The sequence below is a fragment of the Sitophilus oryzae genome, unplaced genomic scaffold (genome assembly GCF_002938485.1).
Source record: "Sitophilus oryzae breed Bouriz unplaced genomic scaffold, Soryzae_2.0 scaffold_1977_pilon_pilon, whole genome shotgun sequence".
NCBI lineage: Eukaryota > Metazoa > Arthropoda > Insecta > Coleoptera > Curculionidae > Sitophilus > Sitophilus oryzae.
The window spans coordinates 1,951,134-1,972,361 of NW_022146698.1; the positions used below are offsets into that span (position 1 = coordinate 1,951,134).

The 21,228-nt window shown below is 34.2% G+C and overlaps 1 protein-coding gene across 1 annotated transcript; it reads right to left on the minus strand.

Moving 5' to 3' along the window:
• Positions 1-16,242: 16,242 nt before the first annotated feature.
• On the minus strand, positions 16,243-19,744 carry LOC115883794 (protein ALP1-like). Its single transcript, XM_030902199.1, has 2 exons — positions 19,258-19,744; positions 16,243-17,719 (listed from the first exon to the last, which is right to left on the minus strand). Exons 1-2 carry the CDS (start codon positions 19,569-19,571, stop codon positions 16,798-16,800), a joined length of 1,236 nt encoding a protein of 411 aa, XP_030758059.1. The 5' UTR covers positions 19,572-19,744; the 3' UTR covers positions 16,243-16,797.
• Between the last annotated feature and the right edge of the window lie 1,484 nt (positions 19,745-21,228).

Sequence of the window (21,228 nt, forward strand, 5' to 3'; positions counted from 1 at the left end):
AATCAAACATTAATAAAATAAATAAAAACGGGAATAACTGAAATAAAATTTAGTTAGACATGGCGATACAAAATGGTAGATACACTTACTGTGATCTTATTCCAAAAAGGCCAAAAACACGAACTAGGCTCTGAACAGTATATTTCTACAGGATTTCAAATCTCCACTTTTGGATACCCAAAAGCCTTTACTGTTAGAAAAGTGTTTCAGAAAGCCCTTTTCTCGAGACGGACGCTGAACCACGCGTCTTTTCTGATCTCACTGAAAGCCTCCTTCCTCCTTTTCGCAAAACGGAAGTCTTCGAATTGACAGGTCATATGACCAAAGGCAATTAAGTGAACTCTATCGTCTATACTGAATGAAATTTGTTTTTATGGAAAGGAACCGCTACCTGTACTGAATGAAGTTTAACATCTAGCGAATAGATGGCGCCAGCAATATTAAAATTTGGAATTTTATAAAAAGAAAAATAAAACGCTACACTGCCCCCCTCCAAAAAAAAGAAAGGCCCTCAAAGAGGACTTTCGCCCAAACACCACATAGGAAAACTAAACTAAGTTTGTACAGGGTTTTGGATTTTTCAAATGAAAATTTGGTGGATGATAACTTCGTGTATCACACGTCCATAAAGGAGTCACTATTGGTAAGTCGCAATCGGTATGTCAAATCAGTGAGATTACACAATCGGGAAAGTCAAATCACCATATAATCCAAATAAAAACATTCATATAAACTATATATGAAAACTAAAACTAAATCTAAACCTAAAAGTATGGGATAGGAAAAGAAAGAAAGAAAGAATCCCATGGAAGCGCAGATGTTCCTGAAGAAATCCTCAAGCTGATTGTCCGTACTCAACCCACCTAGTGTGAGGCAACGAAAGATTCACAAATCGCGTGTAATCAGTCATGCGACCCCTCACACCCAAGGAAGCGGAGAACAAAACAAACAACAAAAGAACCTCAACAAAAGCCATGCTACGGATCACTATAAGAGGTAAGTTTGGCGTGACCAAAACAAACTACCTTCGCCACAACCTGTGTGCTCACCGGTTAACCATTCAAGGTAACTCACCTGTATGAGAAAAAGAAAGGAAAATAACAATAGAAATCACAATAGATAAACATATAAAGGAAGAGAGAAAAGATTGTCACGAATGACCCAAAATATCCGTAACATAGGATTCCAGCCTATGAAACGCTATTGCAAATATGGAAAGAAAATCACAATCATACCCAATACACAGTAAACTTACGAAGTTATGAGGTCAGCTATGTCTCACCATTAGGTTGCAATCAGAATCATAACAACTTTTCGTTTTGTCACGAAGTCGTGTTCTCAAAATACAAGAATTGCTTAAATTTCAGATTCTTGTGAACTGAATGTCATAGAATGGAGCAAATGGCACAAAACCATATGAGTGATTAACAGAATTACCATCCCACAAAATATTTACTCAAAATTAGGTAATCTGTAGAATACTCGGAAAAAGAAAAATACTGCTATATGCTCGCATTTCTAAATAGAAATACTATATTATACTGAAAATATACGCAAAAAAACTAAATAACACAATAGTTATGCTGATTCGCGACAAATCCGTAAAAACGATAAGCGAATTGTTGTATAACTTTTTAATATAAACTAAAAAAACTAAAATATAATCTATGTATCCTTTAGACTAAACCCTAAAAAGGAATCGGACATAATAGATTATTTAAATTACTGTGACGTAGTAGAGACATTTCCTGTATCATCGTCGTCAATCATGTGACCTTGGTATGGTTTAAGATCTTTTATATGCCAGCGGCCTGCGTTATTACCATCCTCGTCTACTAAAACATAAACTAAATTCGAAATTTTCTTTCGTACTGAAGATAAAACAAAACGAGGGGCTAACTTGGCTGAAAAGTTAACACCAGCATTTGATAAGACCTTATTACGTCTCCAAACCAAATCACCAACCTGAAAAGATAGATCACGTCTACGCAAATTATAAGACTTTGAGTTTCTTTCGTAAGCAGCATGAAGTTTCTTACGGACTTCGCTAAAGACACTATAAAGATTTTTGAGTTCTGAAGCGTAAGAGTTGCGATCGCCAGGCATAATTTCAAAATCTTCAGAGAACTTAACTTGACCATAATAATTACCAGAGATGGGAATATGCCTACCGAAAACTAAAAACGAAGGAGAAAAACCTGTGACCTCATGTTTAGAAGTGTTTAAAGCAAACTGAATATTAGAGAGTTGAACATCCCAATCTGTATGTTGTTTAACATAAGTTCTAATAGCTGTTCCTATTGTTTTATTCATTCGCTCAACAAAGTTACATTGAGGAGAATACACAGCATTATACCAGATCTTCTGAACTTGATATTTCTTTGCTAAATCTCTGAACTCTTTAGCAACAAACTGAGGACCATTATCACAAATTATATATTGAGGTACTCCATAAGTAGGAAAACTTCACTCTCAAGATACTTCACAACATACGAGATTTTGATGAACGTAACGGACAGAAGAACATACTGGAAACCAATCGCCAACAACTAAAAGCCACTTATGACCCTTTGATCTAGGAAAGCGACCCATAAGTAAAGCGATTGTCTGAAAAGGCATATTAACTTGTTTTTCTCTTCCCATCCTAGCCCAACGGCATAGTATTTGAAGATTTCTGAGCCCACAAACACGACAAACTCCTAACAACCAAGAACATCGGCTCTCATCTTGGGCCAGTAAAATTGTTCTGGAAGTCTTGATAAAGTCTTATAGAACCCAAATGCGAGCAAGTTGGCGGATTATGACATGATTCGATAATATTACGACGTTGAGGACGTGGAACAACCTTCTTCCATTCTTGAAGATTTGATGAAAATGGTAGTCACCGGGAATAAACTTAAAAAGAAAACCATCTTCAACTTTCCACTGTGGAAATGAACTAGGCGGAAGCAAGTCTTTCGCTTCATTGTCTCATACCATGGCATCAGTATGATCTAAATCTATATTCAAAATAGAAATTTGTGACATACAAAGGAATCATTATCTGAAATATCTGAAGGAGAAACTTTTAGTGATTGGTAGTGGTGGATCTATAAAAATTCTTAACACATAATAAATCCACTTCTTCCAATCAGATTCTGAAAATAAATTTCTGGGTTTGAATTTTTGAACCAATGACCAGAAACACGAGTTCTGTCCAATTAGTTTTTGAACATTTGGGACACGCCGGTGACTTAACACCTAAATTACCACATTTAAAACAAAAACCTTACGTTTCTGTCGACAATCATGAAATGTATGATTGGACCAGAACAATTCCAACAAACTAAACGCGAGGTTGCTTCCTTACCTGAATTTTCTACAGATCGGGGCATACTCGAAGAAGTATTTACCATATCAGGTCAAGACGACGACGACGCTACAGAATAACCATGACCGAACAGTAGTATTTTATTTTGTTTTGAGCATTGACATTCTTAGATTCTTTACAAAAACTGTACTCGATGAGAATCAGACGAGCTAGAAATCTGTGAGTGGTATTCAATTGAGAAACATTTAAACTTCTAGATCGTTTTTCATTCTGATGTTTAGTGCATTTTCTAATTTTCTACACAAATTAGAGAGTCTCAGACACAGATAAAAACATCAACTAAAGCTAACTGAGTAATGTATTCAGGAAGTAAATTTTGTCTAATACTTAATCTTATTAACCTCACTAGGCATTTATTTAATCTACTAAAAGATTCTCTAAAGTTGCTATAAAATTAAAATACTTTCATTTTTCTGCTGTTTATAAGATTTAATTTAGACCAAATATTATCATCATTATCTGGTGGTAAAAGTCTTTCTTAATCTTTCTACAAGAGATTTCAATTCAAGTGACATGTTGTTTAATACTTCTATACCAAAAGCATTACCAGTAAAAAGTTTACTGCAGAAGAAAATAAATCTTGTTCACTAACTTACGTGATTCAGAAAGCTCAGTAACAGTTTCTAAAAAATGAAAATAAATCTTGAGGATTACCTACAATTCTAATAGGCCAGTCTGACACTGACAAGGTTTAGCAACATAAGTAACAATAGGAGGCAGCTAATAACCGGTCCTGAAGGGACAGAACTAACATTTAAAAATTTCATTTGTGTCAGAAATTTTGAAAATGTCAGCTTCGTTGGTAACAACTATAAACATCAGTTTGAATAGTCTCTGCATCAGCACGATTTTCATCTAAAATTATTCTTCTAATTCTTCTACTCAGCCAAATGTGTACAAGACGAGATTTTATAACTTTAAACATTGAATCATTTACTCCACCCTCGAATTCAGAAATTGACAAAGAAATTGAATCCAAAGTTAAGCTTTTAATTTCGAAAATTTCTTGGATCAAAAGAAAGAGGATACTCTTTCCATGCCAATCAAACAAAAAAGGGTTATTAATTTCTCTACTTAAAAGACCTGACAAAATTTTACGTTTACTCATTTTTAGATGTCTTAATACCCCAAATAAGAAGTTCATAATCTAATTCTACTTGTCGCAAATGATTAACTTAAAAGATTCTTTCTCCATTGTAATTCAGTTATATAAGATATTAAAGATTAAATGATTCAGAAAAAATTTACCACTTTAACAAAAGTTGTTATAACTCGACGCAATCTAACAGAAAGAAATTATGTTCAATGTCAAAACCAAAAAGACCAAATATTCAAAACAAACCCAAAATTTTACGAAGTACTAACAGTGCTACCCTGTATACTGAAATTATGTCCACTCTGTATATTCAAAAATATAACCATACCTGTATATTTAAATCAAAATCGAAACGTCAATAAAAAAATGTAGTCAGAAATACGTATTAAGTTATTATCTGGGTTTTAAATAGATAAACAAACACCCTCACAATTTATAAAACAAAAAAATTGCCGGTTGAACTGAAATTATTAGAATTTAATTGCGAAATAATGAAAATAAAATTTCAAACTATAGTTCCTTGCCTTATAGAAAATTTATCTGAGCCTAACAAAATTATTTTACAAAGTCTACCAAATAAGTAAATTAAATTAAATTGAGCCAATTAAACTAAGCTTGTTTTAATTAAACCAAGTAAAGCCCCACGACAGGGCGTCATATTCTTTATTCTTTCTCTATTTGTGTGACGACTTTTTCTGTCACCAAACAGAAAGAAAAAAGGTATCCGTTGCTCAGGGTTAGAGGAGAGCTGGGTCTGTGGTGGCAAGACTTGTACCTGTGGTGACTTAATAATGTTGTTAAATAATAAAAATAAAAGTAATAAGGTATAGGCTGCAAAGATTCTAAAATTGATGTTAAGTAATAAATAGTAATGGTCAAAGACAGTAAAAAGGGCGCCACTTAATGGGTATGAAAAGGTAAAGTAAGAAACCAGTAAGAAAATTTGATCATGAAATAGCTAAAATAAAATAATCAACAGCAATAAGGGTCTATTATGTTCACGAAGAATAAAAAGTCGATATAACTATCCTAATGTTGAATATCTATTTAAAAACGAACACAATTATCAATCAAGTTTAAACCCAGTTTCAATTATCCCAATGAAATCGTTAGTTACTTTAAGCAAACTCAAATTTAGTTAGAGTTCTCTCTCCAGTATACTATACTACGTAATATATAAACAGGTGAAATTTATGGGGTACCAATACGATGTTTCGAAACAAGTCGTGTACACAACCTTCAAAATGAATCCGTGTTAGCGATTCTCACATAAAGATCATACTGAAGTAAAAACGTACCGTTAAGGACAAAGCATGACTTATAATGTTAACTAAAAGGTAAATTTTGGACTATATATGGAATAAATGACAAACAATTTACAGAGATATTCAAAATATTGTCTCAAAGTAAAAAAAATTTAGGGAATACCTTGTGTGTTGAACTTAGAACTTATCTGTATTTTTTTTTAATTTTGTGACGTAGTGAACAGGGTAGGCAGGCAGTCTCCAGACTAACGGAAGTGGATGACTCTTCGATGGCAGCAGGAGTCTTCGACATCAATAGAATAAATGAGTCATAAATACTGTCTCAAAGTGGTTACCATATGCCAATTACTTATACTACTTATACGTCAGTTACTTATACGTCAAGTTACTCTATAAAAACTCTCAGAACAGTCACCGAATACCAAAAAATAACTACGGTCTGAAAAGTAGCTGCACACATTCCAAAAATATAGCCAAACTATATGCTGATCCAAACCAGTACGCCTAAATCAAACATTAATGTTAAATAAAAACGGAATAACTGGAAAATGTAAAATTTAGTTAGACATGGCGATACAAATGGTAGATACACTTACTGTGATCTTATTCCAGAAAATAAAAACACGTAAACTAGGGCTCTGAACAGTATATTCCCATACAGGATTTCAAATCTCCACTTTTGGATACCCGTGCCTTTACTGTTAGGAAAGTGTTTCAGAAAGCCCTTTTCTGAGATTCGTCGGACGCCGAACCACGCGTCTTTTCTGATCTCACCTTCGGAAAAGCCTTCCTCCTTTTCGCAAACGGAAGTCTTCTAATTGACAGGTCATAAGGACCAAAGGCCGTGAACTCATCGTCTATACTACCACGAAATTTGTTTATGGAAAGGAACCGTTACCTGTACTGAATGAAGTTTAACATCTAGCGAATAGATGGCGCCAGCAATATTAAAATTTGGAATTTTAAGGGAAAAGAAAAATAAAAACGCTACAGTATAGAAATGCCTGTTGCTTTTGCCATATTTTTCACCATTCGCTAAGTGCCAAATAACTATTTTTGATGTTTTGCCTATAATATTACTTAAACCGGCGCTTATTTCGGCGATGAGGCGTAATATTATTTAATTTAGTTTTGGCTGTCAGTATGAAATGTTTCGCATGCGCAAGCATGTTCGGAAAATGAATGTAGTTTGTGGAATGTACTGAGTCATGTGATATCTATAAATAGAGTCTTCTAAATGATTATAAAATTGTTCAATGATAGCGGTCATAAATGTAAGTTGTGCTTCTGAAACGTAATGTAAGAATGCTTTGTGTTCTGTTATTCGCGTCTTGCCTAAATAAAAAGGAAGCAAAGGAGAGTTTAGAGTGGATATTATAACTTTAGAAAAGGATAGGTTAATGATTAGTGTTAGTATAGCTACATGAAGGTTGAGACGGGTCAACTTCATCTTCGTTTTGTGTGTCCTGTGAAGAAATATTAGTACTATTAAGAGGTCTCTTAATTTGGGACTTATGAATAACTTTATTTTTGTCAGTAATTATTTTGTTCTCTAAGTTTTGTCGGACGGTATGTTTCGTATGTTTGGCTTTTGTTTTACTTCTTGCTGCCATTTTATTTTTAACATAACATTTGGATCCTGGAGAGAAAGTAGGCGGATTTTCGCGTTTCTCATTTCTCTTCCGAATAGTCTTTTCTTTTGAATTATTACTTTGTTCGGTAATTTTATTATAAAGAAGTTTTAATTTTTCTTTTCTATCGGAAATATATTGGTTAACAATAATATCGTCTGTAAGGTCGAAAGGGTCGATAGATTTTAATCGTCCGTGTATAATATCAAACGGTTTTGCTTAGTGACACTGTGCACAGACGAATTGTAACCTAAAATTGCATATTGCATGGTTTGTTTTATAGGATAAATTTCGTCTTGAAGTTTTAATACTTACAATTTTCTAAGAGCGATGAATGAACTCTTCAAATTGGACTATTATTACTGTTTGAAATTACCAGGTGTTGTGTAAAATGAATGGAACAGTAATTTGCAAAAGTCTATTAATAAAGAAGTTTTGAATTCTGTTCCGTTGTCACATGTAATCAATTTTCGGATACCAAAATGTGTTATGTAAATTTAAAAATCCTCGTATACTGTCGCGGCTGTACACACCATTCTAAAGGGTATGCCTGCGTATCGAGAAAATACGTCTATTATTGTTAAAAATTTGGTGTCTGAATTTGTAAAGTCCATGTGGATTGATTCAAGTGGTTCAGAGGGGGTGGCTGTTAAAGCGAATTTTATTTTTGGCGGATGTCTATCGCATTTTGCCTGTTGACAAATTTCACAATTATTTATGTAATTAACAATATCCTGTTTCATGTTTGGCCAAAATATAATTTTCTACCCAATAGTACTTCGTTAATTCCGCGATGCACGTTTTCTCGTGGTGGTACTTAATTAATTATTACGTCGTTCGTCTCTTTGCCGCATCATTTAACATGGAATTTGATATAGTTAAGTAATAAGAGTGCTCCTAAATGTTCGTTGTAATATTACGCTAATTCTGGATTTAAATTTACATCTGATTTTTTGATAAAAAATGTACAAGCTTTTTAGGGTCATCGCAAGCCTTTAAAGAATTATGTCGGTTTCTACGTTTTTTGATATATGTACTGTTTTTCTATTTTTATTTTCAAAAGGATTTGATCGAATTACGTAGTAGCGTTCTAAATCGTTTTGTATTATAATTATTTGATTATTGTAGAAATTTACGGGATTCTCCGTTATTGGTACATTAAGAATCGGGTCTTCCGCTGAGGAATGAACAGTCTCGTTGTCACTTACTGGTCTTGCTTCGGGTAATTCTATACCTTTATCTAGTTCAAGGGCGTGTTCTAGCTCTTCTAGTGCGTCCATAGATATTTCTGCTGAACAGTCGTCTAGATATTTTAAAATATCCTCGTCGCTATCTCCCGGGTTTCCAATAATGGACTCATTTTCTACCATATTTATCTCCACTCGAGATAGAGCATCGGCGTTAGTATTAGATTTGCCCTTCTTATATACAATTTCATATGTATATTCCTCTAATTTCAGACGCCACCTTACTAACCTCGAACTCGGTTCCTTTAAATTAAACAACCATTGGAGGGGTTTGTGGTCAGTAACTATCAGGAATTTTCTGCCGAAAAGATATGGCCTGAAATACTTCGTGGCCCAAACAATTGCCAGCAATTCCTTTTCAATCGTGCTGTAGTTTGTTTCAGCTGGATTTAGAGTGCGGGACGCGTAAGCAATAGGAAGATCGTTGCCTACCTTTCCTTGGCTTAACACTGCTCCTATGGCTATGTTGGAGGCGTCGGTGGTCAGCACAAATGGTTTCTCAAAATCTGGGTATTTCAGTATAGGATCGTTACATAAAATCTTTTTACATAGTTCGAAGGTGTCGATGAATTCTGACGTGTGTTCGATTTTTTCTCCTTTTTTCAAACATTTTGTGAAAGGTTTCGTCAGTTTTGCGAAATTTTTGATGAATCGTCTGTAATACCCTAATAACCCAAGGAAGGACTTGATTTCTTTGGCTGTTTTAGGTATTGGGAATCTCGTGATTGCCTCGATTTTCCGGGGATTCGGTTTAACGCCTTCTGGTGTTATGACATGTCCTAGGAATTCTACTTCCTTGCATAAAAATTCGGACTTGTCCAACTGCACCTTGAATTTGGCTTCTCGAAGTTTTTGGAATACAGAGCGGAGGTTTTTTATATGTTCTTCTAAAGTGGTGCTAAAAATAATGATGTCGTCCATGTATACTAGACAAACTTTATGTTGCAGGTCACGTAGTACATGGTCCATAACTCGCTGAAAAGTTGCGGGGGCGTTTTTGAGCCCGAACGGCATTCTCAAGTACTCATAATGCCCGTTCTCTACATTAAACGCAGTTTTTTCAATGGAGTTAGGGTGCATCTCAATTTGATGGAACCCTGATGCCAGGTCTAGCGTTGAGAAATATTGGCAACGTCCAAGTTTGTCTAAGATATCGTTGATATTCGGCAACGGATATCGATCGTCTATGGTCTTCTCATTGATTTTCCGATAGTCAACGACTATTCTCCACTTTTGTCTTCCGCTCGCGTCGAGTTTCTTTGGAACAATCCAAATAGGGCTGCTCCATGGACTTTGACTCGGTCTTATGATGCCATCTTCTAACATTTTATTTATTTGCTTCTGTACTTCTTGCTTATGAACAAAAGGATAACGATATGTTTTTGAGTGAGCCGGAATTTCGTCGGAAGTTTTTATTTCATGTTTAATTTTATTGGTGAAAGTTAGTTTTTGATTTTCTTCATGGAATATATCGGAAAAATCCTTACAAAGTGATGTTAACAATTGCTTTTCTTCGGTATTTAAATGTTCAGTTCGAATTAAATTTGCAATATTTAAATTCTTATTTAATTCAGATTTTGGCAAAAATGTTTCGATATTAAAAAATTCAAAGTTCTCTTTCCGCGAATCGGGGAATGGTATCACTTTCACAGGTTCTGAAAATGATATCATCAGATGTTCGTTAGTTCTATTGAAAACTTCAGTTTTCGCATAGCCTCGAACAGCTGTTGTCAATGTTTCAGGGAAATGCAGGTGGTTGATATATGACTCCGGAATTATTATGTCACCTTCGTAGACGTTCACGGGAATTTTCACAGATGCGATCTCATAGCTATTGACCGATACATCGTGAGAAATATTTTCCGTTTTATTAAAATGTAATGGAATTTTAAGAATGTCATTTACTAGGAAATTATTTTTTAAATCAATAAAAAGTTTTAATTTTTTCAATTGATCTAAACCCAAAATTCCATCAAAAAATGAATGAAAATCGAAAAGTGTAAATGTAATTGTCTCGTTAATTTTTAATTCTGAAAAGGCAGGTATATTCGCTTTAAATCGAACCAATTTTTCTCCAATACCTGTCTTAATCAGGGTTTCCTGTTGGAAAATTTCATTAGGAAAATATTTTTCAGCAATTATGGGTCTTAATATTGATTGAGAGCAACCGTATCAATAAGTAATTTTATTGGTGGATTATTGATTTTAATATATGGTAAATTACTATTGATTTCGGTATGCATTTCAAAGTTAAAGTTATGTTTGGTTCTGGCTTGGGCCAGGATCCTGAAAATTTCCGGTGTTTTTGTCATAAGAATTATCAAAGGTTTCAAAATTTTGATTATTTTGTGAGCCATCATCGGTATAAAATTGTTCGTAATTATCAGTTTCGTATTGTTCTATGTTGTCGGTCTCATCAAAGGGTAAATCAGTTGGGTTATCGATGTTCGATTGATTATCGATTTGGAATAACTCCTGCGAAATAAAATTTCGCGGACCTGTAGGTTTAAAGAAATTAGAAACTGGGCGTCTAAGGCTTGGGATTCGAGACGTGGTCGACATAGGTTCCACTTTATCTAAAGGTTTCTGACCTGTGGGTTTGAATACATCTTTTGGAGGGCCAAATACTTGTCTGTTGGTCGGGTAATGTCTAGGCACATATTGTGTCTGAATGTTTATGGGTTGAGAAGGAAAATTCGGGGGTCCTTGATTTAAAAATTGACTGGGGATTTGATTACGGTTCTGGTTTTGAGGTGGGGGGAATCTTGGAGACTGGTTTTGGAAATTTGTCGGATAATTATATGTGGATTAGATTGGATTAGACTGATGAGCTCTTGTGTGAAATATGGACGAGGTGTGGTTGGTAAGTGGGTGTGTGTGGTTTTATGTTATTAAAAGTGACTAAGAAAGCAAATAAATTTGAGTGTATTGAAAATTTTCTTCTTCGGTTATGATTGTGAGAGTTAACTTTCGAGATTTCGGGGTTTAGTCGTGTTATGCTTTGTAAAGGTCCAGGGAGTACAACAAAAGTTCTTAGGGCTATTTGCTCGTATTGCTTTTGGATAAATTGTTTTGGTCGAAACTGGCATTTCAGTCAGAGGAAGACTGTTTAATTTTTGAGCTAATTGACTACGTATTATTTAAATCTTCTTAGCAAAACTAAAGATGTTTCTCCTTTATTTGGCTTAGCCATAAAAAGATCTTGTTCTATTCTAAGCTTCTATTGTCGCCAAACAGGCTTGCAATGCATCTTTGATTTTTGCCAAGTATCTAGTTCTGATCGGCAACCTACTAATAGTTGAGCTCTCAACGACTAACTTAGTTTGTATTACTCTGGATTAAATAATTTATCATAATCGCCTCTAGAAATTACCAAAAGTTGTAAAGAGCATGCAGAAATAAAACTGTGTAAGGTAATAGAATTTCCGTCAAAATTAGAATAATGTCTACATACATTTAAGCATTTGCAGATTATTTTGTGTTTGAGTTTGGCTTTGATTTTCCATCTTATTTGATTTTAAAACTAGTTTATTAGAAAATTCGTTGTCAAATCGTCAATATTCATAAAAAAGAATAAAAATTAAAATAAAATAAAATAGAGAAATTACAGCAAAATATAATATAGTAAAATATGTATTCGTATATTTAACAATCAAAAATAAAAATCGTTTTTGTTTTCCTAAATAGCTAAATTCACCTTTAACTTAAAAATAAAAGAGATTTCATAAACAGGAAAAGTAAAAAAGAAATTGACAAAAGGACTTTGGCACTTTACCGACTAACGCGGTGACAAAACCAATTTGGACTCTGCTCTGGCATATTCGGCTTTCGATGTCTCACTCCACTACCGAAAATCGGACTCGAGCCGTGGCTTTCAGAAGCGTTCGTTCGGATCGGCACTAAGGGATTAAATCCGCGTTTTTCGCGATAATCAATTCAATGATTTTGTTGGGTGACAAACTGCACCAATCATACCGACTGCGCCAATTATGAGTTTCGACAACGAAAATTTTTTAAAAAATTTTATTTTTCATAAAGTATGTTTAACAGATACAATGAATACAATGGTTAAGAACAAAATGACAATTTTAATGCGCTTGGTTATATTTATAAGTTCGGTTTCGCTCGCGTCTTCGTGGGAAAACCATGCTATTTCCTCTCACATAACTAGATAAAGATATCATTTTTTTTTATATAAAATACTGAAATAAAATACAAATTCATTTAATTTCTTTAAAACATATTGTCATTTCATAATAATAATATATATTTCATAATAATAATAATACTTTTCAATATTTATTTCATCCTAAATTTCCAAATCTTGTTTTCTTTTCATCGGGACGTTTCTTATGGGAACAGAGGGTCCATAAGAGGGTTGATTTGAAAAATTGTAGGCACAGCATGTTCTGTAGGTTTTGGACGTGACCCAGTTACAGTTAATATTGTTGGGAAAGAGAATGTAGCCACATCCTGAGGACTTATTATAATTGCTGCTACAAGGCACAGGCACAGAACAATGTCACGGAATTTTTTATTTCACAAAGTAAAAATAAAGAAACGAAAACTGTTTTAAATAAAAATACACGACTTAACTTATTGGATTCAAACAACCCGTTTTTAAAAAAGATTTATTTATAAATTTAATTTAACAAGTGGAGAAATACGTGTTTACAGCTCGACAACAAAGCTCTAACTGAGTTAACAATAATGCTTGTCTCAGCGAAAACAGAATTAAAAAGTCTATACATCTCATGGTAAAGGGTTGTAACACCTCCCTAAGATTCGAATACACAGCTTGGCTAGGGTAGTCGAACATCTTCTAGTGGAACATCCCTCTGTTGTGGTGTAGGTGTTTTCCATTTCTTCCAGGCAACGTAGATACAGACGATGAAAAGCAGAACGTACATACCGATTGTCCACGCACTTGGAATTGCCGATACTTTTTCGAAAACTAATTGCGGTTTATTGTCTTTTATTTCTGATTTTAATTTATACAATTCGTCCAGGTTTACATTGTCTATATGGGCACTTAGATTGACCGAATGTATAAAAAATGTATTTTCGTGAAAATCCGAAAACAGAAAAGGTTGTGTTTTAAATTTTATTGTTTTTTGACTATTGGTTATCAGTTCATTGTTTGTTTTCACTTGGCAGTTCGACGGTATTTCTAATAAATACGTTCCAATTATGCGTACACTTTCTTCTTGCTGAAGACATTTCAAATTTATAATTTCTTCGAAGGGCGTCACGTATATCCAGTTATTCGATGAACTTAATTGTTTTGAGAATGAGTGGGAAATTTGTGCTTCAATTTGATGGCACTGCGATAGGTTTTGAATTTCATCTAACAGCTGTACGGCACAGGAATCCTGGTCTTTGACTTCTCGTACATCGGACTCGTCGCAGATAAACAGCTGGTCTCGGGTATCATGGCATTTGTTGGTTTGAAAGGTGTAGTGCAATTTGTTTTTTAATAAAAATTTATTTTTAGCTATTACAACCTTAAACAAACTCTTTACAAATACTGGTACTGAATAAAGATGAAAATAATCAAAATTTTCTTTAAAGGTTAATGGAATTTTTAATAAATATGTAATTCTATTATTTAATATATAGCACTCAACTTCAATAATTTTTTCGTATATGAGAATATTTTCAAATGTAACGTTTAACGGCATTTTATCGATTCCAACAATATTTTGAATATTAATTAGTTCATTGAATAGATCTTCAGTTTTCACAATACTGGAATGAAATATTCGTGACTTAGAGAAAGCAATAGAATTTTCGATATCTTGTAGAACATTATCGACAATTTCATAAATATTTATTAATTGAATGAGTGTGTCTTTAATAAACATCGAATTTTCTCTATAAACTGCCCCTTGAACTATTTGTTCTATTTGATTGATTTTAAATTCCAAAAGTTTTTCGTTGTGTAAAATTTGTTTAACAGTAGAATTAAATTTATTTATCACTCTGAGCGATAAAGAATTTTGTTTCAAAATATTTTCCGCCAAATTCTTTTGATTGGTTTGTAGATTATTTATTAATGTGTTGTATCTTTCGCCATCGGATGCGTCTAAATTTCCACTGATAGTTTTAAATACTGACCCTAAAGCATTTATTAAGCCTCGCTTTATTCTATCAGATCGTGGTATGATCTGATTTATTTCTGAATTTACTCGCTCTTGTAAAACGTTTAAAATATTTAAATAGTTAATTGAATCAAATGTATAATTTTTATTTTGGTATATTAACAAAGTTAAATTATTACTTTTTATATTAAGTGTATTTATTTCTAATATTAAAGGATTTAAGTCATAATAATGAATCAGCGTAAATGAGCTTTGCCGTAATTTTGCCGTTCCAAGTTTTATCGGAATTATACCGGGGTTGTCATTTAACTGTTTCAAGAGAATTTTTTCTTGTCCGAGACAAAGTCCTGATGTTATGATTCTGAAAATAAATATGAGAACTAATTATTAAAACTATATCTATGTTTCAGAGGACGTTTTAAATTACTTAAATGTATTTTTCCACGTGTTTTACTTGTTGCTGTTTTTCTTGGTAAATCAACTGAGTCTAAGTTTACTGGTTTGTGGAATTTGTCAGAGTTTTTCTGTCTTACAAATTTCTTAGGATAAGCTTTTTGTCCTTCCTTGAATAATAATTCAGGGTCATCGCGATCTTTATTAATTTTATTTGCGACAGATTCTTTGTGATTTATTAATTTTTCGTTTAATTTAGAGTATAAGATTTTCGATTTTTCTCTGTGACTTTCAATATAATCGGTAATTAAAATTTTATTAATATCGATGTCAAATGGATCATCGGAAGAAACATGACCGTTTATGATGTCAATTGGTTTTAAATTTGTTACCGAATGTATTGTATGATTGTATGCTAAAATTGCGTAAGTGATTTTCTGGCTTACAGGTGTTGTTTGAAAACCTTTGTTATTTAATAACCGAATATGTTCAGAAAGAGTAGAGTGTAGTCTTTCAACCATACCGTTCGATTGTGGGTGGTTTGGAGAGCAGAAATGTGTTTTTATCTTATGCAATTCAAATAACTCTGTAACGACTGAATTTTTGAACTCTGTACCGTTATCTAATATAATTTGCGATGGAATCCCATGATGTGAAAAATATATTAATAGATTATTAACAATATCACTAGCTGTCAAAGAGTTTAGATAATACGCTTGCGCATATTTCGAAAAACTGTCTATTATAGTTAAAAATTTGGTTTTCTCATAAGTATAGGTATCTAGGTGTACAATTTGGAAAGGTTTGGTTGGTGTTGGGGTTATGTTTATAGGGATTTTTACAGGGTTTCTCTCATATTTACTAAGTTGACATATTTCACAATCATTAATGTAACTTTGTATAGAGCTTTTTAAATTCGGCCAATAGTATTTTGATTTAATTTTTTGTTCTGTCTCGTCTATGCCTCTGTGATTACTTTTTCCTTCGTGATAATTTTTTATGACATCCTGTATATCATTTTTAGTTACAACATCAATAAGCTTAATCGTACATCGTTTAAATTGTATAGAAGGCCATTTAAAATTTTTACGGATTACTTCACAAAAGGGTTCAAAATTATTTGGATTTTCGAAATACAAATAAAGCTTGTCGCCCACTTGGCCGTCACGTCCCGTCCCGTTCCGGCCCGTCAAAATACGGATAGGATTAAAACCATGCAAATGAATAGACTATCGCACATTAGCCCGTCACGGCACGGAACGGCGAGTCCGTCGACGGAACAGATTCCAGCTCTCCGACTCTCCCCGTCAAATGACGGCCCGTGCCGGGACGGGCCGGGACGGGCCGGCCAAGTGTGCGTGAAGCCGGCCGTCGCCGGCCGGCGCTGGCCTGCACCAACTTGTGGAAGCCTGTCGATCGCATATACATATGTTTTGCAATTATTTCGGCAGTTGTTGTTGTTGAGTCCGAGAAAGCAGTCCTAAGAAAAAAAATTAAAAATGGACGATGAAAAATTAATTTGTTTAGTACAAAAATATAGGGAAATTTATGATATAACTGATAGTGCTTATCATAACCAGCAACAAAAGGACAACATATGGGAGGAAATCGCTGGAGAAATAAACAGACCCGGTATGTATTTATTTTATTATTTATAAATATATCATATATTTTTTATATATATTCAGCCAAAATCACATTTCAAGGTTTTTTCTTTTGCCTTTTCTTACTATTGCTGTTTGCCATGACACCGACCCGGTCCCATTAAAATAATTTTTAAATTTATTTCTAATCTCTATTGCAACTGTAGTTGAAGATCCGCCTATTCCCGATATATCTCTTAATCCTTGGGGGGATTGGTTATCTTCGTCAGCTTCAGTCCAATGACATGTATCATTTCGAAGAAAATTATGTAAACAACATGTAGCAAGTACAACTTTATCTAGGTGCTCAGGGATAATTTGAAGACGCCTCTGGTAAATACGAAATCTCTTTGTCAAAATTCCAAAAGCATTTTCGGAAACTCGCCTAGCTCTACTAAGTCTATAATTATATATTTTAACGTCCTCGTTATTAAGTATTTCGTTACCTGGATATGGACGCATTACATGTTTTTGCAAAGGAAAAGCCTCATCTCCAACGAAGACGTGGGGCATAATTTCATTAGTGCCAGGTAAAGACTTGTCCTGAGGTAAATCTAAAGTATTTTTCAACAATTTCTTTCCGATTGCTGAATTTGCAAATATTCCCCCATCGCTATTTCGTCCATAGGCGCCGACATCAATAGCAATGAATTTACAATGAGCATCTACAAATGCAAGTAAAACAATACTAAATGTTTTCTTGTAGTTAAAAAATAAGGAGCCACTATTGGGGGGTTTGTCGGTAACTACGTGCTTCCCATCGATGGCAGCAACGCAGTTTGGAAAATTCCACATCTTATTGAACACCCTTTCACTATTTATCCAAGTTTCCTTTGAAGGAGAAGGTATTACCAGTGGTCCCAAATTTTTCCATATTGCATCGCAACATCCATAAACAATTTTACGAACTGTTGTTTCTCCAAGTCGGTAGCTAAACGCAATTGTTCGGAATGTGTCTCCCGTAGCAAAAAACCTAAAAAAAGTAATGAAATAGTTACCAAACCAGTTGAACCAGTTGAAATATTTTAAAATATCATAACTTTTATACCAAGACTGCTATCACGCCCTTTTCATATTTAAGTTTGTAAATAAATACTAGAAATTTCGTAATAAGCTCCAATTGTTAAATTTTTTTAATGTAATGGAGTTTCCTGTCAATAAATAAATGAAATAAAATAAAAACTTGGTCAGACCTTTCTCAGAAATATTTCAAAATAAAATTGACTCTCCTCTCTTTCTAGTACCATTTTTTTTTGTTTTTTTTTTTATTATAGTTACCGAATGCAAGAAAAGATGGAGCACGTTAAGAGATACCTATCGAAAATCTCTTAGGTCTCAGAGAACTAAAAGTGGTGAAGGAGCAAAAAAAAAAAAGATTTGGCGATATGACAAACACATGTCTTTTTTGCGATGTTTTTTAGTAGACAGACAGCAAATTAGTAATGTTGAGCAGTGTGATTCATCAGAAGATGAAACACAGGAGCGGGAAGAAGACAGTAATGTCACAGATGATGTTAGCAGTCCCAGCAGTATTCCAAAAGGTCCTTCTACATCCAAACCTTGCAGTTCTGCCTCTAACACATCTCAAACATCAACTCATAAAGGGTCAAAACAGGCAAAAAAAACACTTTCATCAGCAGAAGTGCTTCATGATTATTTAAAAGAAAAAAACAGTCAAAAAAAAACACCACTAGAAAGACAGAACGCTTCAGATGCTATATCAAAATTTTTTGATTGTATGGCAGAAACAGTTAAAACATTGTCTCCTCAGTTACAAATTGAAGTCAAATCAAAAGTTTTTGCAATAGTTAGTGATGCAGAAATAAAAAATCTAAATTTTAGCCCGATAAGTCCAACCACCAGCCAAAAAGTTACTTTAATTTCTAATCAACCACCTCGATCTACAAATGTTCCTCAACAAAATAGGGTCACAATGCCACAACCACATTTTCACCAGCAACAGCAGCATCAGTTGCCATATCCGCAGCCTCAAACACAGCACTCACCAGCCATATCACCAAAGCCCTTTTCACAATCACAATCACTCTTATCATCATATTCTCAGCAACACATACCATTTGCTTCTGTTCTACAACCTACCACCAGTTTCACCGAACATTTTGATGACAATAACGATGATAATGATCTTACACAGATCTAGAATGCTATTTCGTATTCTATAGTCGGTGGTGTTAGTGACATTAAACACCAAAATATTTCACTTCCGGATACCAGCACCAAATTTTGTTAAAAACAGTTTTTACACATATAAGAGATTGAAAAAACTATCCGAAGACTGGGGGTAAGTCTCCTGTATTTTGGGTGGTTGTAAATATTTTTACACAAACGCCACGGACTATTATGCTTTATATTTAGAACAATTAATATTATTTGTTGGTAATTATCAAAGAATGTTTTTTTATTTCGTTTTTTTTAAGAAAAGAATATTACTTTTGTGCTTTGACATTTATAATAAACATTAATAAGCTAAAATACCGATTTATTACTTACCTTAATGCTACGGCAAGCCTTTCTTCTTTCGATATTGCTCTTCGAAATGAGGAATTTTGAAATGATAAATCAGGCTCTAAAATATCAAGCAGTTCTAGGAATTTATTATGCGACATTCTAAAATATTGAAAAAATTTCTTTTCATCTTCTTTTAAATCGTTAAATAAATGATGGAATTCTCCGAGTTCAGCCCTCTTTTGATTAATGGGATGGACCCACATCTTTCTCTTTATCTTCTTTTTATTTTCTTCTTCTTCTGCCAAAAATGCGGCCGCTACAATAACTTCTTCATCAGAACTGCTGCTTTCACACATAGTGACCCAGTCACTGCTACATGTAAACTAAAATAAAAAGATCTTCGCAACACACGACCGCGACGTGACGGTTTGCCGGTTTCCACCGGAAAAGTGGGCGACCAAGCTCTCCGTCGCCTGCAGGCGACGGGCAGCTACGGTCCGTGCTGTGCCGGACAAGTGGGCGACAAGCTTAATACATTTTTTCGGGTAAGACAAATTTTAACAAATTTTAGTATATCGTTTCAAAAATTATTATCTTTGAGAGCTGAACAAGAAATCTACGTTTTTTCTCGAAAAGAATTTTAATTTTAGGTTTTGTAGGAGAGTGTAACACTTCACTAATAATTATTTGATTTGCGCCAAAATTTACAGGTGATTCGCAAATTGGAATTCCTACAATAGGGATCTGTTCGTCGTTTGAATGGATTGTGTTGACGTCATCGTTCTGTTCTTGATTATTTGCTCGTTCTCGATATCTGGTTGTACTAACATAGATACGTTATCGGTATTGTCTACAATATCTTCGTACTGGTACATCTGGCAGAGTATCGGCATACAAGTCTATTGCGTTCTATCTGTTGGGACGTCGTTGGTTTGTCAAATAAGCCTCTTTCGTTTGGTCATATTCAATTAATAATATCGTCTAATTGTTCCCAAAATTCGGTTTCTTTTGTATGAATTCTACACGGGAAAGTGCATCTGCATTTGTGTTAAGTTTTCCTCTTATAAAATATTTTATAGTCGTATTCTTCCAACTTTATCCTCCAACGCAATAATTTTGAATTTGGATCTTTTAACGAAAATAGCCACTGTAGTGGTTTGTGGTCCGTAATGATGTTAAATTGTCGTCCATAAAGGTAAGGCCTAAAATATTTAGTCGCCCACACAATTGCTAACAACTCCTTTTCGATAACAGAATAATTCTGTTCGGACTCATTAAGCGTTCTTGATGCGTACGCCACTGGTAGATCTTGACCAATTGTACCTTGGGAAAGTACTGCTCCAATTGCTACGTTACTAGCGTCCGTTGTCAGGTTAAAAGGTCTTGAAAAATCTGGATACTGGAGTATTGGTTCATTAATCAGTACATTCTTACAGGCTTCGAAGCATGATAGAAATTCTTCGTTATGTACAATTTTTGCACCTTTCTTTAGACACTTCGTTAGCGGCTTGGAAAGTTTAGCGAAGTCCTTTATGAACCTTCGATAGTACCCTAATAAACCTAGAAAGCCTTTTATCTCTTTTGTTGTTCTTGGAATTGGAAATTTCTTTATGGCTTTGATTTTATCGGGGTTGGGCTTAACACCATCGGGTGTCACGATGTGACCCAAATACGCTACTTCCTTTTTGAGAAATTCCGACTTGTCCAATTGAATCTTAAAGTTGGACTCTCTTAGTCTTTTAAATACACACTTTAAGCTATCTAAATGTTCCTGTAAAGATGTTGAAAATACAATTATATCATCTAGATAAGTTAAACATTTCTCGTTTTGTATGCCCCGTAAAATGTTGTCCATTACACGTTGGAATGTCGCTGGCGCGTTCTTAAGTCCAAACGGCATTCTAAGGTATTCGTAATGACCATGTTCGGTGTTGAAGGCGGTTTTCTGAATGTCCTCATCTTCCATCTCAATTTGATGAAAACCACTCGCCAAGTCCAACGTTGTAAAGTACT